Below are 23,295 nucleotides of genomic sequence, written 5' to 3'. Positions count from 1 at the left end.
TATGAATCAATAGATATGTTATGGGAGCACACCCAGATTGAAATAGATACAGTATGTCTTTGCAGCCATTTTGTGTTACTTTTGTATCTCTGTGTGGGAGTTGATGGTATGTGGGATATATCTAGAAAGAATCAACATACATGCGACTGTATATCATCATCCAGTCATCCAATTATTACTGTGTATTGTGTATGAATCACTTTGTCTTCGGAGTAGGGGGTTTTTTTGTTTTGTTTTGTTTTGTTTTGTTTTTTGTCTTGGGAGTCCTTTTTTGACACTTTGTTGTCATTTATGTGTCTCTGTGTGATAGCTTTGTGTCTTTCGGCTTCCCAACTTTGTCACACTGTTCATCCCAACACAGACACATAGAGGAGCATAGACTCACATTTACTAACACCAAGACAGCACAGACTGTTTAGAAGTTTAGTTAACCAGTTTCTAATAGTCTACATTTTCATCCTAGTTACCATATGGCAGTCACCTCTAGTCTGCGTACACATACCTGCGTTATCTCACACCACTTTAGTTGCAACCATTAGCTTCCAAAGCAGGGGTAAATGTGGTTTTATATGAATTTAAAACGTGAAGTGAAGCCGCTTACTGTAGAATCTTATGTTTGAGTAATATTTAAATAGCAAAATATAAAAACAATTCCCCAAAACGGAGAGAAAATTAGCCTCAGTAGCTAACATTTCATTTCTAACATGTTTGAAAGTAGTACTCTCCCCTGCACTGTGGTTTCGTCTCAAACCGGAAAGGTCCGTGTTTACAGCGCAGCTATTGCTCCACGTTAGCATCGTTGATTTGACGAGCAATGAGTAGAAATTCAACTACGCTTTTTAACTTAACAGTTTGATTTTTGTAAAAACTAACAGGTTGATTTTGTGGCACACTGAGATTAGCATGACTGTTTGGAGGCGGAGGGGCGACCGACAAGCGTAGCAATGACTAGCTGGCTACCGTAGCACCGAGGTTAGCCAGCCAGGCAACTAACGCCAGCAGCAGCTAACTTGTCACACAGCGGCGGTACGTCCAGTGCAGACAAACAGGTATTCACTGATAAAACAAGCACGTATATATGCATTTTTAACAACTAACACTCTCGCGCTGCAATGTAACGCGGTTGGCTTAAGTGCTCTATGTTCCTCTGTACCTCCACCCCCACCCCCCACGTTGCCCTACAGGTCCAGGAACTAGTGCCGTCATGGGTGCGGAGACCAGTGCGGTGCGGAGCTGCACCCTGGAGGAGCCGCTCCTCACCCTGCCGACCGGACTTACCATGTACTCGGCGGTGCTCCAGGATGGAAAGCCCGCTTCCGTGTTTGTCCACAAGCGGGGCAATGAAGACAAAGTCAACAAAGCTGCCAAGGTAGTTTGGCTGAAGCCATCTCGTAGCCACATCACACTGGCTGGAGCTGCCTTACAATAGTGCTAGTGAATATGTCTGACACATACAAGCGTCAAGCCCATGTCCATAACAAAACACAACTGCAGTAGTGAAGCAACATTTTTCAGTAAAGAACATTACATTTTCAACAAAGTACCTGAACTACCTTCCTCCACTTTGTCACCTTTCCATAAACACACTTTAAGTCCTTTCTATATAAAACGTGTAAATGATGTAGTTCTCAGAGGTAAATGTTGGATAATTGGGCTGCAGGATAGTGTGCAAGACCCATCTTCAAATTTGCTAGCGTCATTGTTAAATGAATAAATATAAGCAGTCTGTTTTTGATTTAACTTTCTAATTAGTGGATCTGGCACTGAGGCTGAATAATCAGCTCCTATTCATGGATCTTCCTCCAGCTGCCTTGTTTTTTCTATTTATAAGAAATAAACTAATTTTCTCATTTCCTGCAGCACCTGAAGACCTTGAGGCACCCTTGTCTGCTGCGCTTCCTGTCCTGCTCGGTGCAGGACGGTGGCATCCACCTGGTGACAGAGCGTGTGCAGCCCCTGGAGCTGCTGCTGGACAGCCTCTCCCCGGAGGAAATCTGCGCAGGGGTCTACGACCTCCTGCAGGCACTTGTGTTTCTGCACGAGAGGGTGAGCAAAGAGAAAAGAAGCTTGAGACCCCACAGGATTATCTGGACGCATGTGATTAAAGAATGAGAAAGAATGTTTTTCTTTCTTTCTTTCTTTCTCAGTTGGCCTTAAGTTGAAGTTATTGGAAGTTGCCTTTTCATGTTTCTGGTTATAAGCCATTTGGTTTTGCTTCCTCTTCCATCAGGGCAAATCAAGCCACAACAACGTCTGCATTTCATCTGTGTATGTCAGTGAGGATGGTCACTGGAAACTGGGAGGGATGGAGACTGTGTGCAAGTTCTCTGAAGCAACTCCAGAGGTAAGAGGTGGAATAAAAACCAAATGTTTCACCAAGAATCTGTCTGCTTTTGTAATGTTTTCTGTTTCTTCCAAATGTTAAAGGTAACTACAGTAAATCAGGCCTCTGAAGATTCACTTAGCTATATATCAGTTTTATGTTTTGTTTTTTTCTTGAACTTCTCAGTTTCTCACAAGCATTCAGAACGCGAGAGAGGCCAGCTGTGTTCCTCCAGAAGAGCAGGTAAGTAGATTAAAGGTTATGGTGGAAAAATGGAACTAGTTCCCATTTTGTTATGACCACTCATGAAACACGTTGTCGACAGGTTGAGGGCTTTAAAATGCTGCCGGATAAACACGCTCACTCTCGGGACTGTTACTCTTTTGGAATGATGGTGGAGACCCTTATCCCTCTCCTGAATGGCTATGGTGAGTAGAGAAGACTTTGTGACCTCAGACCTTATCTGACATCTTGCATTTTTCCTGTATCATACACACTCCGTCCTTTATCGTTTCCAGTGTCACAGGAGCTGTCTGAAAGTCTAAAGAAGACCCTGCAGGCGGGCCTGCTTAACTCTGACCCCTTGTCCCGACCTCCACTCAGCTCCTTGCTGACTCATGACTTTTTCAGGTTTGTTTGTTTTTCAGATCATGTTTGCTGTTGTTGTCCTCAGTGCATACTGGAAATAATTGGTTTTCATAACACAGTCTTTCTTTCTGTGAATAGGAATGACTTCCTGGAAGTGAAAAATTTTCTAAAGAGCCTGACCTTGAAGACAGAAGAAGAAAAGAATGAATTCTTTAAGTAAGAAACATTATGCTCTTCTTGAGTTACACATTGTTGTATTGTTCATTGTGCTCTTTTGTTGTTCATGCGTTGTGTTCATGCGATACATAATATCATATATACATATATGTTTTCCAAGGTAGCCCACACTTTTAGACCTTGTAGTTATATGAATTATATATTATATATGTGTGTAGTTGTGTTAGATTGTAGGTAGATGGGAACCACAGCTGTGTAATTGAAATAGTGTTTCCCATACATTTCCTCACTAAAGTAATGTATAATTTCAATTAGACCTTATTTTGACAAGGAGCTCATGATATGCTGGTCATATGTTTGTTTGTGTAGGTTTCTTCTAGACCGGGTCCAGAGCCTCCCCGAGGAGCTGATAGCTGCACGCCTTGTCCCTAAACTCCTCAACTCTCTAGTTTTTGCAGAACCTATGGCTGTCAAAAGCTTCCTGCCTCATCTTCTAAGGCCAAAGAAGGGTAAGACAGCATTTTTATTGGACTCTTTCTCCTGTTGCTAATAATAACTCAGATCTTCTAATCTCCCATCAAAGACAAAGAAGCATACTTAAGCTGCCAGGTATAACTGTTGCGTATACCTGGGAGTGGTTATTGTTCACGCTCCTCTTCTTTGTCTGTGTCAACAGATTCCAGTGGAGGAGGTAGCAGTGAAGAATGCCTGCTGTCTGTGTCCCTTTACCGTAAACATGTGGTTCCTCAACTTCTCAAGCTCTACAAGGTCAATGAGGAGCATGTCCGGGTTGTGCTGCTGGCTCACATCCATATCTATGCTGAATTCTTTTCCCACGATGAGCTCAAAAACCAGATCCTGCCTCAGGTAGAGTGTCAACATAGTAGTACAACATTTAGATTTAATATCAATGGTGAACACCAAGGTAACTTTAAAGAAAGGAATAGTTTGACATTTTGGGAAACTGCTTACTCACTTTTTTGCTGACAGTTTGATGAGAGGATTGATACTACTCACATCTTAGCATTACTTACAGAGCTAGAGCCTAGAGATTACATTAGTTAAGCATCACAAAACTAAGCAAAACTGGATGCAGGGTAAACAGCTAACTTGGTGCACTCCAAAAATGCTAATCTAATGCTTCATGCTATCTAAGAATTAATTATGATATACGTGATGTGATAACTAAGAAGAAAGTAAGATGTGTGTTCATTTTTAGCTGGAAATGCAATATGACAAAAAAGGTGGGGTAGACACAAATGTAGTTATGTAACTCTGTTACATAATATCTTTTATGTTTGTTTTGTTTGGCTGCAGGTTTTGCTAGGAATGAGGGACACCAATGATTCTTTGGTTGCCATGACGCTGCAGAGTCTGGCAGTGTTGGTGCCCTTGCTGGGAGCTCAGGTGGTGGTTGGAGGAGAGAGAACCAAGGTCTTTAAGCGCACCACACCAAACTTCACCAAGTCTACAGAGGTCACCCCTGAAAGTAAGCAACACTGGCCAAATAATGACAATAACAATGAAGGCTGATGTATGGATAATGTTGTAAAAAGAAATGTATATAAATATATTACATCACGTATAGCAGTTTCATACACTATACACAATGAAAGTTGGCAAAAGTAAACAAACAAACATTGACAGTGATCAAACCACAATGCATTCAATCTTAAAATCATTTAGTAACTAGTGCAAGAATGATCAAACTAATATGACTGACTGCAGGACGAACCCTTGCTGTGTTACTTTGGATAAGCTGAAGACATGAGGAAGCACAGAGCAGTGGGATATTGTCACAATGTTTGTGTTTGCCAAATAATGTCTCATTGATTGCTGCAATACTTAAACAGGTTTTCCAGTGGGCCACTAGAAACTAGAAAATCTGGATTTGAAAAATTGAACGTCACTATTGTTCACAACTACTGTGCAATCAAGCTGCCCTTAAGCAGCCGAGTGTAAAAAATAATCCTAGTCGAATATCACATCCGAGTGAGTTAGTGTGTTGTTGAAAAGGATTTGCATACTTAGCACATAATTGATGAATTGGTGGCACTTTTGAAAAAAACAAAAACAAAACAGCAGTTAGTCAATTCTGAATCAATCTCCTTTTTTTTTTTTTTTTTTTGGAAGCTTCACCTGTCCATATAGTTGGAGGTTCCTACCCTCAGTTGGCCCAGCCTTCCAAAGTCTTGAATTTATTTCCCAGACCGTCAGGGACCGAAGGCCTGGTTCTGGGTAATATGGGTAGTTTAACAGATAGTAAGGAGACGCTGCAAAGTTACCCTCAGGCACCAAAATCAGGTATGACACAACCCTTCTCACAGTTCATGTTAATAGTTAGATGTTATTGTGCCTGAAGCTCACTCTGTCTTCTCTGTTGTGTGTTTCAGAGGTGAGTAGACAGATGTCTCTACCTTTGAACGGCCTTCATCAGGTCAGTGAGATGGAGCCATTGTCATACAGCCCAGAGCAGTCAGACAGACTGCAAGGCCCGGTGGAAGACTGGCCTGACTGGAGCGACCCAGAGGAAAGAGAGAACAGAGGTGGACAGTCGGTCCAGATCCACATTCAGGCCTCAGAGAGAGTAGATCCAGTCGACAGCAGACGGCCACTCTCACACCAGAATGTGGAAGAGGAGCCATGGGATGACTTTGAGGACACTGAACCTACCTCAGATCTCTCTCCTACTGCTCCTTTATCAGACCCAGTTATACTTACACCGCCCAGAGGGGGCACTGCTACTTCACCTTTACAGCATGCTCCCGAAGCATTGAGATCCTCCAAACCCCTCAAACTGACCTCAACACTGCGACAATCCACACAGAGCAAGAACTCTTCCTCATGGGACGATGGCTGGGCTCAAGAGGAGAGAGACTCAGAGAAACCACACAGTTTGTTCAACCCCAAACCCAAACCTACAGTGCCACAAAAGAACGGTGGGTCAGGAGGTTTAGGGGAGGAGTTCACCATTACAGTGAAGAAAAAGGTAGAGCAAGACCCAGAGCTGGATTTGTTTGCTGACATGGTGCCGGACATCAAGCTGTCTTCTCCAGCTCTGCTGCCACTGGAAGAAAGCAGCATAAGTGATGTTGGACTGTCCAGAGCATCCACAGAAGACACTAAATCTCTGCAGGTTGACTCCTCCATTGATACCTTAACACTCACTGCCAAGTTCGCAGCTACCAACCTGACAGAGGTGAGTGTGTGCTGCTTTGTGAAGGATGACATTTTCAAATCTCTGAGATTTTGATGACATCAGGTTTTTAAGGAGGAAGTAGACTTTAAACAGGCTTTAACAGCAGTAAGGTGTAGGGAGTAAAACTATAGTTTCTTCCAAGCATGAATACAAGAATAAGTCTGTAAAACAACTGAAATTTTGCAAGAAATTTTGAAAGTAGAATTCTACTTTCATCTCATCTCCTACACTAGTAATAATTTTGCGACCCCTTGTGGAGAAGCACTGCACTGAATTAATATTCCTTCATTTGTTTAGTCAGAGAGAACACCCCACCCCATCCCCATCATATGAATGTACAGTTTAGTATAAAAAAATTAAGGTGGATGGTGATAGATGGGGTTTCCACAACTAGTACAGCAAACCAAAATGAATTGTTAGATTGAGTTCTGTCAGTGCCAAAAACCTGATGTTTGTAATGAGACCTTTTTTTAATGATTGAACAGGCATCTGTAAGAGAATTCCTCTCCATTTGTAGACTTAACTCCCAGTGATGATTGTTCTTAGTTAACTTTTTGTTTGTTTTCTCTCAAAGATGGAAGCAGACGGCTGGGGAGATGGCGATGACTTGAACTGGGAGGATGAGAATGCCTGGTGATGACAATTTGGGCGGAGCAAAAGACTTATTCACTGGAAAACTCCTCCACCTCTGGAAGCGCCACGTCATGTTACTCCAGTTCACATATAACAACAAATGCAGTAAGAATAATGTCTGGAATAGGTTGAGACGTTTGTTACTTTTTATCTTGATTCCCGGACACTTATCAGTATGTTCGTTAACGATAACTTTGTTTTAAGCTGGAAGGATTGGCGGCTTATGAGATGGTGCTAGACTTGGACAAATGAAACCACTCTTGTTTGCCAACTGAGTCACCTCGAAACAAATAAGGATCTTAAGAGGTGAATGTCATCCTGTTTTCATGCTTCTATAAACATTTTTTTAAATGTGCCAACTTAATGACTGGCATTAAGCTCAAGAACCGCTTTTTGACAAGTGACAACTTGTCTGAAATGTGTTGGGTTTGATTTACAGAAGGCTTGCACTTTGAATGAATGTGGAATAGGACGCACATAATTTATTAGTAGCTTTTTGGTTGCCTGTGAAATAAAGATTTTACTGTATCAAATATGGTCTTGTTCTGTTTAACAAGACATTTCATAGCTTTGCCCTGTGAAACAGTTGCAGCTCAGGGCTGCAGACAGTACGTACTTGGACTTTGATAAAACAAGCCAGCAGAAAACATGACTCAGCGTAGCTGCTCAATACAGAAATTTCTCCTACAAATTGTGCCTCAACTCCTACTGCCCCATTACAAGCCAGTGAACATGCTTCTAAGAGAAAAGAAATCAATGCTTTGTAATCCAACAAATTTAATAATCAGTTATATAAATCAAGACTGACAGCTTTAAAAAGTGAAGATAAACTATTTTCAGTAGCAGCAACAGGTATTGCAGACCTCCCGTGAGCCCAGACTATGATTAAATCGTTTTTCTACGCAGAACGTAAATAATCTGGGGCTGAAAAACAAACTGGAGCTGCTAGGTTGTGTGTCTGGCTGTACTGATGTGGGTTATGAGGGACTGCAGCTCCTTTAGTCTGGATTCCAGCCACTGTGGTGGTGCAGTAGTGTTGGATTTGCCCTCAGTGAGAGTCTGAAGGGCTTTTAAAGCACTCTCAGCTGTCTGGATGTAGCGGCTGTACTCCTCCTCTGCACTGGTCTCCTGCCGAGCTCTCTTCGGACATGGCTGAGAAGGAGAAAAAAAAAATCTCTCTATAACTCTTAATGATTTAAATCCTCACTGACACAGCAGGATTTTTATTTTTACATCAGGCAGATGTCTTATACAAATGAAAAGTTACTTGCTGCGCATAAAATCATACAGTACTTTTACTGAATAGTTATGTGCTAAATATTCTACGATACTTCATAGTTCTATTGTGATTGCTCAGTAAAGTTTGCGGAACTAAAATATTTTTATATGGGGACACTGAAATCTCATTAACTGACCTCCCATAGTGGGTCTCCAACTAAGCCAGTGCAAATTTCAACCTCAGTGGTAACAATGATGTTCCAAATTCCTTCCTGGTGAGGAATTTAATTACGTTTCATGCCCCTCTTTGTCTCTCTCAGGGTTTTCTGACACTCTTTGTGAACAATCAAATACAGCTAAGAAAATAACAATAATACCTTTCATCAGGCAAGTTATTCCCTATGCACCACCTTCAAGGATTCAAGTGGTTAATTTGCTCATACTCCTGCTGGCCAGCTGCCACTCAGCGTGACTTGGACAGTAAGTGTGTTGCAAGGCTGTGCATGAGCATGCATATTCAAAAAGCCAGCAAATAAATTTAAGTTAATTGAATGATGCTACTAACCTCTGAATCTGTAACCACTTCAGCAGCCTGTTTGTTAGAAATGTTTTCTTTGTTGTTTTCTAGCTTCCCATTGTGTTGCTCAATCTCTGGTGTCTCCCTCTTGAGCCTCTGTAACCGTGACTCCAGATCTTCCTGTGCGTTCACAGTCTACAACAAAACACAGCCTTGTTCAAATGTAGGTTTTACTTTAGGCTGATGTTCATCACAGTGTATTAGCAGCACTTACCTTGCTGAGATAATTCACCACCTTGGTCTTTGTTTCTTCTACGCACAAACTCTGAGAAATGACTTCCTCATGGTTTGTAACCTGAAGTACCAGAATGACACATTGAAGTTATGTTAAGGCATGAACAGTATACAGTGCTACATCTGAAACATTAGCATCGAATGTTCTTGCTGTACCTCTGCAAAATGAGAAAAGGCCTCCAGGGCGTGCTGATGTAGGAGCCAGGATCTGTCAGCCAACAGGACTCCAAACAGGCTGCTCAGCCTCGGCAGAATTTGACTCTGTACAACCAAAGAAGTTTGTGTGAATGAGAAACTGATTCAACTTTTTCAAGTGATATATTGATACTTTATTCTATGAACTGTTAAAAACAATGACAAATGTGTATTGCATGAGATGATGTTTCAAGCTGCATACTTAAATACAAAAGTATTTAGGTATGTTGGTACTGTTTGACAGATAACATCTACAATCAGCTGACGTTTTAGTTAACCTATTGACTGATTTTTTACAGATGGACAATAGTGGTTAAGAGTTAATTCTAATGAGAACAGCAGTAAAATAGTTTTCCTAGCACAACCATTAAGAAAGGGTGCAAGAAAATGAAAATAAAATCCTCATTGGCAATAGCCTGGTTGCAGTACCTGGCTTTCGGGAGGGACAAAGATCTTCCCCAGGGAGGCCAGGAACTCCAGAGCAGCCAGCAGCAGCTGATCTGCACACTTCTGAGACACCAGAGCATCCACACACAACAGAGCCTGGGACACATACACAGAACACACACATTAGTCAACAGAAGTATTCTCCATTTTTCATCTGTTTAATGTGAACTGTGAAAACTAACAGCATACCTGACAAATGACTTGAGGTTCGATGTTCTTCACTAATGTGGCTGATATGGACAGGAGCAGCTGCAGAGTGCACTGGAGCACAGGGTGGGTCTGCACCTGGAGTGTGACACTTTACAGTGATATAACAGTCATGCATTTACACTACGTCTGCGTAAGTTTGTTTGTGTTCTTGGATCTCACCTGATCTGAACTCATGCGTAACCAAACCTGTGTGACTATCCTCGCTGCAGACAACACACACTGTTCCTCAGGGGATGACTGCCCTTGAACCACCATTAGGAGGGATAACAGCACCGTATTCTGGAGACAGCACAGTTCTTTGTAAATGCAATTATTACTTATTTCACATTTCCTCCACCCTGCTTCCTTGCATTGTTTTCTTGGTTTGATTTAATCTTTCTGGACAAACATAAATGTGAAATACACTGCAACAAGCTGAGGTGGAAGACTGTGTTTTTAACAGCGATTCTCAAAAGGTCAGTTCACTTATGTGTCATTGTACGAATAAAATCAGATAAGAATATAAAAAGTATTTACTAATCTGTGCAAGAATAAAAGAGTCATCTTAGCATGATAACTGTTTGAGGAAACAATGGCTCTCACTGAGATGTCAAAGACAAACAAAGAAGAAAGGTCACTAATGACAATCTTATCTGTGTCATCTGCTCTCAAATATGGGAACAAGGTTATCATACTCTTGACATCAATTGTGGTTATTTGTCATCTAACCACTCTCTCCAGTGTGAAAAGACAGACACTATGCTGCAGCCTTGCCCTTGATGCCTCTTCCTCAGTATCAGTCACTACATTTCTCTTGTTACAGTCAGGAGTATGCAATTTAGTATATTTAAGATACATTTATGTGAGAGCACTACACACCCTGCTACATCCTATATCTGAGGTTGTACTCACCACTTTGTCCATTTGTCCCAGTCTGTACCCGCCATTCTGCCAATCAATCAGAGCTTTTTGAGTGATGCCAATCACATCCGTCTCTACACGGTGACGGACATCTTGTGAAAGAGCCCTGAGGAGGACGTGACGCCACACTAGAATGTTTTCCACCTTGGAAGGTGGGAAACGCGTCACCAGCTCCATCTGGAAAAACAAACAAAAACACTTCAGATTAATACTAATCAAGGTTATGATCTCATACAGTTCAGTGTGTGTGTGTTTTTTTTATTTATAGACACAAAAATAGAGACTATCTTTAGACTGGTAGTCCTCTGGGAGTTGGTAGAGATGTTTGACAAATTAAAAAAGTAAACCTGAGTAACTGAGTGGAGAAACTAACAAATGCAGTTGACTCCATACAAGACGTGATAGATCACTGAATGTTTCACTTAACAAACTACAATATATGTACAAAAATAAATAAATAAATATACTGTCCTGTAATAAATTTGTGATACATTTTTTGCTGTGATATAATACAAATGTGAGGATCACTACCACTAAATGTTTAAGGCAGGATCTCTATTTGTGATAAAGGGCAACCAACTTTTAGATCCAAACTTTGTTGTAGGCACTTCAATGACAATATTGCTTCCTTATGTCCTTATAGGTCAACAGAAACAACACAGAATGATATTCAAAATATACACTCATTCTTTTGTCATTACTGTAACTGCTTTTGATTTAAATCAAATAAATGTTTACTCCATCTTTGATCTCATTTTGCGTTTGTACATTCACAAATATTTACTGACCTGTCAAATACAATGATAAGAAACTGGTTTTTGAGTGAATTACAGCACAAAACAATTTTAAAAACAGATGTGAGTTGACTCTCCAGAATAATTTGGGTTCGAGTTTCTAACCTGGTGGTTTGGTGTCATAAGGAAAACCATGCGTTTAAGCAGCAGGCCCATGTGGAACGACTGGTAACACTCAGCGGTGCAAGTCTTCAGCTAAAGGAGGAGGAGAAGCAGAGAGGGGGTAAGGGACAGTGTGAGTGTCAGTGTGAAGGTTAAGGAGGAGTAAAATCACCAGGACATCAGGGCAGAAGAAAGGTGAAGAACTGAACCAGAGGGACGTGTATGAAAATCAGTGGGATCCAGCTTAATCTGATGATCTTATGACAAAACAGCTTATGAAAAGGTGTCAGTCCCCAAGGTCCAACAATACCAATTGTCACCTCTGTTGGGGTGCCACAGAAAACAGTGAGGACCCCATACTAATCCATAAACCTACAGAGAGAGATTGAGGGAATTTAGAGTTATTTTAGAAAGTGCTCAGTAAGAGGTCATACCATGACCTCATGGTATCTACCCAAGATAGTGGAAGCCAAGACTTTGAGGAGATGTGATCCTGCACAATATAACAAGAGTACTCTATGATGGTCAGCTGAGCATATTTAGAATTCATGTCTGGAAATCGGTTGTAAAGTGCCATTTGTTGTGACCTCTAAAAAAAATGAAATGTGAAAATAAAACAAAATCACAAAATGTATCTTCTCAGCTACACTATATTGTTTGTTGTCTTTCTTTCTACCCACCAGCTGAGCGATGAGGAGGACATGATGTAGACAGAGTTCCGCTGTCCCATACCTGAGAGGAGAAGCCAAAATCAGCAGTGGATTCAATATAGCACAGAAAACAAAATGTGTAAAAAAAAATGCTTCCAACCAGACTTTAGCAGAGCAGTAGCTGTAATAAGTTTAAAGGGGCCTGAAATGTAGGGTTTGTGATGACCAAAAAATACTGAATTTTCACATTATTACACAAAACCTACAGTTAGAAATGATGAATGGTAATAGTAACAGTAATAACTGCATTACTCCTCACTCTCACCGTGCTGTAAAGCACCACACATCTGTTGCCAGTAAAGCTGTGTGTATGTCAGCCTGCAGGACAGCATCAACCAAACAACGCTCCTGAAAAAGAGAGATAAAGGAGAAGGGAAGTCAGAGAGGGTGAGCAGAGGGGGAGGGAATAAACAGGAAAATACTGAAGCCGGAAAAACATGCTAATTAAATCAGGGAATTTAACAAACACAGGGAAAACCAAAGTGAAAGAATAACATAACTTGAATAACTTGAATCCCCTTTGCAAAACTGGTAAAATGGACTGCAGCAATTTTCTAGTTATATCGACCACTCAAAGCGCTTCACACTACAGGTCACATTCACCCATACACACACACATTCATACAGCACTTGTTCTATACACTTAAGTCCTCTCTAACACATGCATACACATTCACACACCGATGACACATCAGAGGCAATTTGGGATTCAGTATCTTGCCCAAGGATACTTTGGCATGCGGACTGGAGGAGCCGGGGAATCGAACAGACCTTCTGATTGGTTGGCGACCGCTCTACCTCCTGAGCCACAGCCAAGGATGTGATTAGATATAAAAAATATATAAATAACTTAAAATGTTCTAAAATGATACATTTTTCTTGATTAAAGTTTATAGTAATACTAAAAAAAAACACAACAATTGATTCTATGAAACTGCTGTCAAGTAATGATAAAATGCAGTAATGATAAAATGTTAATGCACTGCCATTTCTTTTGATGTGTTATAATATATATTCATACAAATATTTTGTCAATGTGGTATTTGTGTGGCCAACATTACAGTGCCAATATACTGACCGGGCTCTACTTAAACACCTTTGAGGTAAGGTCAAGTTAAAGTGAGACACGAATTTCTTAATGGCCACTGTTCCCATGCAGCACCACTGCAACTGGAATAAATCAAACATTCTTGATTACTTGGAAAATTCTTTTCCAGTGAGGTTCTTCTGGGCAACGATGTGTCAGCAGTTTCTGTCAAAACATGTGCGCCACTACTTGATACGAGTTTTATCTACTGCTATGACTGATACTTTTTACGAAACAATGGTAATTCCCTCCAGTGAAGATATCGCCAAATGGAACAGAAAAACTTCAAGATCTAAGAGACCTTTAAACAACAACCAGAAAAAAAACAACCACTAATACATTCTTCTAATTACATTCTTGTCAATAGTGGGTTTTTTTTGTGTTGGGTGACAGCTGGCGGTTATTCCTGAACCAAAACATACATAATTTTTGAAGGAGTACATACTACAACGTAGACAAAGTGTAACTTGTTATATGCTACTCCATTGTCTGGTTCTGGAATCACATGATTTACAATAAATGAGGCATTGCTTCAGAACAAAGGATAAAATGGATTATGTTTTTGAGTGACGACCTCACCAGCACAGGGAAGTACACTGGAGGAAGGGCAGCCACACTGGCACAGAGCTGCACACAGACGTGATGGTGCAGAGTGACCTGGAGCTGAGCCTGACCCTTCATCATCACTCCTGGCAAAAACACCGGTACCTTACGCTCAGTATAGCAGTGACGGAAACTGGTGAACAAGGCCCCATAGAGAGGAAGTCTGGAGACAGAGGAATTGGAGAGATGGTTTTAGGTATTTTCATTAACAACATTAACCCAGTGTAAAAAAGAGGGTCACAAAAATTGAGAATGAAATGCTCCTGTCAACACGAAACTTGGCACAGCAACCTTAAATACATATGACCTGAAAGGTGAATATATAATGCTATATATACATTTTTAAACACTCTTCAGTCTGTCAGTTTGTATGAGGCTAGTTCATGTGCGATGTAATTATCCTAAAAGTAATTCAAGTATTTATTATGATTAAATAATCAAACAATCTCCTACAAGTATAATAAACTAGAACTATTAAATTATGTTGGAGCAGAAACTGAAAGTTTTAATTTACACTGTGAAGTAAAAGAAAAAAAGTGTAACCAAAAGGTCCAAGGATATAGCTTGTTGCTACCCTGACAATAATAGAAAATATTGCAATTAATGACAACAACCAAAAACCTCTCAGTACCTGGGTGTCTCCTCTGAGAACTGGCTGCCAGTGTACCAAAGCTGCAGCACTTCCTCTGGTTGGGTGGCCAGCTGACCCAGGACGCTCACCAGCAAAAGACACTGAGGAAGCTCATGTTCAGGACTTAACCCTGCAGACAAACAAGACAGGGAAATTCTAGGACTGCATGCTGCATATTTTGTTGCACAAATTTCAGTCTTCAGCTAGAAACATGATGTCGACATTCTTTTGAGTACGAACGCGCAGTCAACAGAGGCCACAATTTTTCTAAATTTACAAACTAGCAGACAAGTCAATCTTCAGTGGATTAAAGTTCTGGAAAGAAAAGACTGAAAAGTCAGCATGCATGTGTCCTGAAGGTCCATCAAACTGTGTAAGGCACCACATGAAATTCATACACATTACATTACATGTGCTGATGCAATATACTATACTACTATCAGCGCTGATGCGGACCTATATTGATGGCTGGGGAAAGAAAAAAGTGGGTTTGACATATTCCTACTAAGAAAACAATTGTTGATGAGTTTTGAAAATGTAGTATGGATTGATGAGATAAAGTATACAAAATATCAACACACAGACTAAAATCACTCAGTGTTTAGATTCTTATTATTGCTGTGGCTTATCAACTTATTCATTTATTTAAAGGGAACGTGAACGTAAACACTACTGTTATTGTGCAAAGGAGCTATTTTTTCATCTGTAGTCCCTGAGAGGATGTTCAAATATTACACAGTCGCCACAATAGTTTATAAAAATAAAAATAAACTGTTATTGAACTAGGATTGAAAAATAACACAAAAGAATAGAAAATGTTTAACTACCATTGCTCAATTTGTGTCCAAATTTGAAACTGGCAGTGCTGGCAGCCACAGTTTGATTTACATCCACCACCACAAGACCTCTACTGATTTGCTGCAATTACCGATAAACAGCTATTAGTTATTGTTTAACGCTACCAAAGTACTGCGAAACACACTTAACAGTAGGTAACTGAACTAGTACACAAGTAATCACTGAAAAGCTTATATAACAATCTCTCCATTGCCAAGGAAAACAGGAAAGCATCTATCAACCCTTCCACAATATCTGGGAAAAGGGGCAAGCTGAGGACTCACGCAGGTCCTGCTGGAGGACAACCTCAGCAAAGGGCCTCAAAGGCAACAGCTGGAGCAGGAGGGCATCCATGGGAACCAGAGCCACTGCGTTCAACTCTGCAGACAGAGCCGTGGGCAGCGTTGGGGCACACAAGCTGGGAGGGAACTTACTGAAAGACAACAGGCACATTAGAGTATGTTTCTGCACTGCTCAACATTTTCAGTATCGTGGTGTAAATCTGCCTCGGCCAAATCACACGTACCTGATGACCTGGAGGTAGAGTTGGTGAAAGGAGCTACAATACTTTGAGAGAAAAAATTTGAATTCCTGTCAAAAGAGTAAAGAATTATGGGATGTAAGTTCCACTGCTTTGTATTCTGAAGTGGTGATTAAACAATATAACATTTGCAGAGATGGCACAAAGAATTTATAGAGGTGCAAGAGGGGAGCTGCGAGAAGATCCTAATTTTAGTACCTTTATGTAATGAACCAATGTGTTGGCAAAAAATCTGCACATCTTTGCAGTTTTCTGGAACAACCTGTACTCTGGGTTTTGTGTTGTCTCCTATAAAGGACAAAAGAGCATTAACACAAAAGGTGGCAAAGATCAAGTCTACCTTTGACCTTACAGTGATAAACACAAGTCACACTTTTTCCTAAGTACAAGGGGCTAAAACCCAGGAAACATACATCATTCCCCCACCGTGGTGGTCTGGTTGGTATCAGGTCAATGAAGACAAAAATATTTTGTATAGGCTCTGGGCTGTCACATTTATATGCATTACATCGAGAAGTTCATAGTCTTTGTGATGAAATTGTCAGCACTCGTTTTCTTTTTTTTCCCCCACAAACGTTAAGGAAAACAGACTGCCTCTTCAAACCAGTCCAGCTACAGTTAATTAGCTTGTGAATTCTTAAGTTATGGTCAACAACATGTTTTGTGCCATCACAATAAATACTTATACAATAGTCCTGCATCTGTAAAAAGCAACATACTATGTTTGATCTTTTTTACTACCAGACCAAAGCTTCCCCACCTGCAGACCAGCATGTTTTATCTGTTCAGCCAGCTCCAAACAGTTGTGGAAGGAGGCCAAAATGTTTTCACACAGGTTGGTACTGATGTCACCGTGATGTAGATGTTCCTCCACCAGTGACTGGTACTTCAAACTCTGTCTGGACAGAGTGAAGAACATTTAAAATTAGTCACTCAATAACCAAATAAGCTAATAAATTTATCAGAGTATCATAACAAAGTGGTTCATCTACTATAGCAGACAGCGCAATATTAGGAAAACAGTAGGTGTTAAGTGAGTGTCTGCTGTACTGACTTGATGAGGAATTTCCATGTGTTTGCATGCAGTGCTATGTCCAGGTTGGAGATAATGGAGCAGATATCCAGCAGGCTGTGAATCACTGAGGAAGATGAACAATATATTCGGTGAACTGAAGACTGCATTGAAGATATACAAGTACAATGATGGAAAGGCTTAAAAACAAAGTGTGTGGCTGTGGAACACAGAGGTAATCACACCCATATATACGCATACATGCACAAACACACACCTGTGACAATGTCAGAGACCTCTTCCTCTGAGGCATTGCTGTTGAGTGAGATCCTGTCCAGCAGCTCCAACAGACCCTTCTGAAGGGAATACGCCTCTTTGAAGAGTCCCTGTAGCAGGTCGGCCACCAGGGACAGACGGCCACAGTAAACCACCTCACTCTCCTATGGACAACGTGCAGTTTCTGCTTAAGCTAATTTTCATATTTTGTAGGTCTTCACCAGAAGTTTGAAAAACTCAGGGACTCTGAACTTTGTAATCACTGTATTTTCACTCATTTTTCAAAAGAATGATCGCTATTGCAATTTTGTTTGGAATTAATACTGAAAATAAACCGTATACACATATCTCACTACCACTTAAGGTTATATCTCAATAACTGGCTGTGTATAATTATTTGTTAGTCCTACAAATTATGTAATTAATCACAAAATCGAATTCAAATACTCTATAGACGATAATCCGTAGAATTCATTCAGAGAAATGTAATTACATTTAATTAATAATAATGTCCTACATGTCCATCAAAATATTCAGCTGTATTTACAGTAATTACTGCACAGCATGCATAAAATGCATAAAACGTGCAATATGGGTTTAGAATGACCTCTGATGTGCTCATTACAGCCACTATTGATCTGAACAGACTGACCTTGCAGTGCTGAAAGGTTTCTCTCAGAACTTTCAGGATACATGTGGGTAACGAGCGGATAGCGTCCAGGTCCGGAGCTTCCTCAAATGAGCCAACATGGCGCACACAGGTGGATAGTGCATCGATTATCTGCATCATTGCCTGAAACAGACCACAGGAGCTTTTTTAAGACTAGATACTTTATATCATACTTGTGAAGGTATTAACTGCACTTTTTGAAATACATTACCTCCCAACTACAGCAACACTGATAACAGTACCTGAAGAATGTTCCTTAGTAAGGCACACAGTTCTGTGTTTTGACTGGACAGCCCTCCAACTTGGTCTGAGATTTCCTTCATCATGCTGTCAAACACTGTCACAGCCTGTAGGTGTTTGATATTGAGAAAAACACAGGGACAGTAGCAAAGACAGATCAATACAGTTTTAGGGAAAGTAAATTAAATGAAGCAGTAATTCACAAGAAAACAGACTCAAACACAAAACACACAAGTAAAAGCAAAGATTTACTGTAACTAATTTTGCAGAAAATCCAATGTCTGAATTTAATTCAGAATGTCTGCAGAGTTGAAATGTCATCCCAATCAGACAACAGTGCCAACTGACAAGTAAAATTGAACAGAATATCTAAAATGTTACATTTAGCACGTAATATTAGTTAAAATTAGACTAAGATCTTTAATTACCTTGAGAGAATACAATTGAACTTATGGACTCTTCACGGGACCTGCAGCAGCTCACTACTTAACAAACGCTAGTGAACGTATTCACATAATAGGTCCTAAAGACAACCACTCTTGCTGTTTACCTTTGGTAAGATCTTGGAGAAGCACTCATCTTCCAGCTCTGACAAACCAATGTGTGGAAGGAACATGTCTGTAATTATCTTCAGTATACCTGTAGGGATGTTATGTTTTCGAGACATTTCATAATCCATAGTACTCATGGCACAAAACAAAGAGCTGATACAAATTGGGTAATGAAGAAACTTACGTATATGATCATCCCAGCTTTCAGACTTGTGCTGCATTGAGTACAAACAGTCAAGGAAAACCACAGCAAATTCATTTCCTGTCAAATATCAAGACTGCAATACTAGTGCAAAAAAAGAAAAAAAAGATGATAAATTACTATTATTAACATAAACAAACTTTAGATTTAAGGATTATGGAGTTTCAGTATGACTCATGATAACAATAACAATAATATATACATGTGTAATATTTACATGCTTTTCCAATCTTTTGCACATTTCAAAACTTAACAAGATCTGAATAGCACTGGACTCTCTTAACAGAAACCATCTGTATGAACCTGTGAACCCTGATGAGACTGAAATGGAGACATAAAGTGACGTTTGGGAGGATATAGTGAGTTTTGGCAAGACAGACTTGAGCTCCTGGCGACAGGTTTCCTGACTCCACTGCACCACCTCGTCCAGGAGAGAAGTGTTAGTCTGGGACATGATGACAGCAGTCACCGGGGGGAAGTCAGGACCGCTGTCCGGATGACTGCAAGTTCTAGAACATCATCACCGAGTGAGTCACTCTAAGTTTAAGACGAGTGCTTCACCAGCACTTTTGTCTGACCAGCTGGCGTTAATATTAAGAAGTCGCTTTCTGTTTAGACAAGACAGAAAAACCAAAACTGAAGTTAGCTTGTGTGTTTACTTCGGTAGGGCTCATTAAACGCTAGCATGGTGATTTATAGTTTGGATAACATGTACCGCTTCTTACCATACATGCAAGACGGCAAATCTTCTGTTCAAAGGCACAGAACTCACATAAACATCCTTACGAGTTAACCCGTCTTAACTTCACCACTATATATTCTTGTAAACGTTTAAAACATGTAAAAGAGAGCAGGTAGTTAACTGTGGACCAAAAACTTGCCGCGCGCCGTTGTTTGAATCGGATGTGACGTTTGACCAAATCTATTCATCAGCCGTCACTCTAATTGGTTGAAATTGTGAGGTTTCAACCAATGGGAGAAAGGAGTGACTGCAAAGCGCTGAATATAACAACTGTCACCATGAAGCTACGGGGGCCGGTGAGAGGAGAAAGGCTGTGGCTGTGGGTGACATATACATAGTTGCATCCATATTTTGTGAGGCATAAATGCATGTTTATTTTAATTCACCTATGACACGGGGAATATATTTGTATTGCCCCATGTGCCATTTAATAAGTTTCAAATACTGTAATTAATTAGGTGTAAATTTGAAAACCCTCAGAGAATAGAGGGCATTGCTCAATTAAATTTAATTATTTATTATAATTATAGTTAAATTTAATGATAGAAAGATAATTCAATTCACAATCTGATACATTGCTGTCATTTGCAGTATGATGCATATATCAACAATGATAGACCCGGTTAAAGCTGATTTATCCTAATGTTAAACTTTATAATAAAGCCTCGTAAAGTTAAAACACCCAAAAGTATAATGGTCATAATGTTATCTCCATACCGCACTTTAGATCAACAGAATAAAATAGTAGGATCACCACACATTCTAAAAAGAGATGGGCCAACAATTAAAAATATGATGTTAATGTTTGTGTGCTTTGAAATTATCAATAGTTTAAAAACAAAGTTGTGTTTAATCAAAAAAACATAAAAGGGGCCTAAACATAAATCTTTGGTGAGGATCAAATATTTTGGTTGTATACTGTAATAAAAATAATGATATAATATGACTTTAGAATGACATATCAATCTTCCATAGCCACTCGAGGCAGGTAGATGGCCTTTAGAATATGCAGCAAAATCCTGCATCTGACTCTGCACTTTACATTGTTATAATTTTGCACTATACCACTGTATATACTACCTCATTGTGTTGTGTTTACCTCTATTGTATTTTATTTTATCTCATATCTATTTTATATTGACATTTTTTGTCTATTTTATATTTTTGTCTGTTTTATATTTTATCTATGCTGTCAATCCAAGGGCCACTAAATGGTGTTTCGTCATTTTGAAAACACTGACAATAAAGATCTATTCTATCTAGAGGGGGTTTAGGTTCTGTCCCTTTCACAAGCAATCTCCACACTCTCTAAATGAGAAAAAAACAACAACATAAAAAAAAAAAACAGGCTGCTTATCCATCCATGACACACAAAATTAAGCACATCATGGATACACATTCGACATTGTCAGTTCCATGGTTTGCAAAATGTTGTTACTGGCAATATACAGTACCTTCCATTTTTATACATTTTAATTAAGAAACTATCAACCTACTGGGATCATGTTAAATAATAGTAGTGAAATATTAAGCTGTTTGAGAAGAATTTTTAGATTGTCTTTACAGTAAATCAGTTCAGGGAAGTGTGATAATTGCCCTTTAGGAGTCTGGAATTTCTATTGGCTCTGACTATAAAGTTGGTGTCTGGTTAGCTATTGTTTCGCTGATAAGATCTCGAGCCATGAAGTGAGGCATCACACTGTTACTGCACCTTTGTTTCCCAACAGAGGTGTTAGCTGTTGCTGCTGCAGGAAACAGCCAACTTCTTGTTTAGGAAACATGACTCCATACTGATGCTTATCTCTCTTCAAATACAGTATACAAATACATATGAAAATATATGGTACAGAGGAAATATGAGAGTTTCCTCCAGATTTACCACATTCGTCTCAGCACAGAAAACACCAGCTAAATTCCTGTAGAATACAATTGTTTGGATATTGTAAAATGATGGAAAACATGTTTTTGATTTTTGATTTTTACTTGCCCTATCCTTAAGGAGGCCAAGGTGCAACAGCACCTTCACAACTTGTGCTTTGGCATCTTGACCGAGTGCATCTTTGCATAGATACTTGCTGCATGATAAACTGTGTCTATCTTCTCCAAGTGTAATTATTTGTATCATTATAACCAGCTATAAAACTATGAATGTCTGACCCCCTCTGTGTATGTTTAAAGTAATGAGAGGTTAATCTCATCTATGTCCTCAATAAATCTGATAATTTACAATCTGTGAGATTGTAAATTATGATAAAGGCCTCATTACGACACAGACTGATGAAGGTTTTGTAATGGACAAGTCTTCCGAAAAAGAAGTGTCTTCTAAAAAATGTTTATCATTGAGTGCTAACTGTAACATATGTGTTTTCCAAGAAGTGGGTTGAGTTTACAGTCCAAAGTGTCCCCCTCCCTTGTTGACCTCCCTGTTTGCAAATAATAGAAAGGTTATCAGTATACAGGAAACTGACTCAGGGTCTATGTTGTCTTTGTTAATGAGGTCAAGGAAAATCATGCTTACCCTGGCGTGTTAAGGGCAGCTAATTCTGCTCATGTAATCTGCAGTTACACACCAATTCTTCCTACGAATGTTTTCTCTGTAATTTGTCAGAATGGTGAGTTAGAAGCTTAAAAAAGAAAGTTAGCTGGCACTCTGAGTGCACTCTCAGAGACCTTATCAGTCTGGTGGGAAACCCAGAGGCAAAGGTTGCAGATACATATAATTTAGAGAGAAAGAATTTGGGACCAATCTGATGCCTCCCTCATCATATTGCGTGATGGAGAAGAATCTAAACATTGAAAATGCCTAAAACTTTGCAAAATGCTGTATGAAAGACAAAACTGGACATTCTCATTATAGAGGAGCTAATCAGTCTCCCCTTTAAAGTAATCTGCAACAACCCAGGTTTCATCACTTACTAACAACACAGATGAGAACACTGGCTTTCTGTTTTCATACTATTACACTAATAATAGTGGTGAAAAAAAAGGGTTTATTTTAACAAACCAAAGGAAAGTTTTGATTTCAGCAGATTTACAGTTCAGACTATTTTATCTCTGTGAAATCTTGTTTTTGTTATTCTTGTCTTTGATTTTCAGACTCCTGGCTTTTTTTAGTTCTTGTATTATTGTATTCTATAAAGCACTGTGGAGCTGCTCTGGAGTTTATCATTACTTGCCATTTGAACACAAATCAAAGCAAATAACCACAACAGCAAGAGAAAGCCCTTCTTATCTGTCTCCAGTCTTAAACAAGAAACTTTCCCTTTGGGTAACAGGATATGTTAGTAATTCCTGCTGGCCTTCCCTTTCCTATATGGACTTTACACTTGGCACATGGCCTCCAGTTCTGATTAAACAGTTTAAATGCCAAGCAAAAGTAAAAGTGAATCATAACTCTATTCTTAAGGGGGGAATGTTAGCAGAACCACACTACATCCTTCACATTTTAAGAGAATGAAAACCCAAAGCCAATCCCAGCTGGCACTAGGCAAGAGGCGGAGTGCAGCCTGGACAAGTTAGTCTGTCTGTTTCTCACAGGACTGAGAATTAAAATGATAAAAGAGTCTTTTTTTTCCTTTCACAGAATCCAAAGAAAA

General features: G+C 39.7%; 2 protein-coding genes across 4 annotated transcripts; one reads left to right on the top strand and one right to left on the bottom strand.

Moving 5' to 3' along the window:
- The first annotated feature begins 734 nt into the window (after window positions 1-734).
- Window positions 735-7,453, top strand: scyl3 (SCY1-like, kinase-like 3). The gene is made up of 14 exons (XM_018667450.2): window positions 735-1,049; window positions 1,185-1,369; window positions 1,861-2,046; window positions 2,231-2,344; window positions 2,510-2,566; window positions 2,649-2,751; window positions 2,842-2,953; window positions 3,050-3,127; window positions 3,458-3,597; window positions 3,765-3,955; window positions 4,406-4,577; window positions 5,222-5,392; window positions 5,482-6,287; window positions 6,862-7,453. Exons 2-14 carry the CDS (start codon window positions 1,205-1,207, stop codon window positions 6,922-6,924), a joined length of 2,358 nt encoding a protein of 785 aa, XP_018522966.1. The 5' UTR covers window positions 735-1,049; window positions 1,185-1,204; the 3' UTR covers window positions 6,925-7,453.
- Window positions 7,454-7,680: 227 nt separating this feature from the next.
- firrm (FIGNL1 interacting regulator of recombination and mitosis) lies at window positions 7,681-19,857 on the bottom strand. 3 transcript variants are annotated; one of them, XM_051076989.1, is made up of 25 exons: window positions 19,683-19,857; window positions 19,338-19,565; window positions 18,940-18,970; window positions 18,755-18,843; window positions 18,207-18,311; window positions 17,947-18,087; window positions 17,296-17,458; window positions 17,061-17,145; window positions 16,767-16,905; window positions 16,205-16,294; window positions 15,992-16,056; window positions 15,750-15,898; window positions 14,629-14,758; window positions 13,974-14,160; window positions 12,573-12,655; window positions 12,278-12,329; window positions 11,601-11,690; window positions 10,693-10,878; window positions 9,961-10,080; window positions 9,781-9,876; window positions 9,574-9,687; window positions 9,106-9,210; window positions 8,930-9,010; window positions 8,704-8,850; window positions 7,681-8,072 (listed from the first exon to the last, which is right to left on the bottom strand). In XM_051076989.1, exons 4-25 carry the CDS (start codon window positions 18,818-18,820, stop codon window positions 7,866-7,868), a joined length of 2,601 nt encoding a protein of 866 aa, XP_050932946.1. In that variant the 5' UTR covers window positions 18,821-18,843; window positions 18,940-18,970; window positions 19,338-19,565; window positions 19,683-19,857; the 3' UTR covers window positions 7,681-7,865. The 3 variants fall into 3 exon arrangements, with proteins under 3 accessions (XP_050932946.1, XP_050932947.1, XP_018522963.2); XM_051076990.1 differs by having other exon boundaries at window positions 19,338-19,466; XM_018667447.2 differs by lacking the exons at window positions 19,338-19,565; window positions 19,683-19,857 and having other exon boundaries at window positions 18,940-18,979.
- Between the last annotated feature and the right edge of the window lie 3,438 nt (window positions 19,858-23,295).

Source organism: Lates calcarifer, linkage group LG17 (genome assembly GCF_001640805.2).
Source record: "Lates calcarifer isolate ASB-BC8 linkage group LG17, TLL_Latcal_v3, whole genome shotgun sequence".
Taxonomy (NCBI): Eukaryota; Metazoa; Chordata; class Actinopteri; family Centropomidae; genus Lates; species Lates calcarifer.
This window is presented reverse-complemented; position numbering and strand designations above follow the sequence as displayed.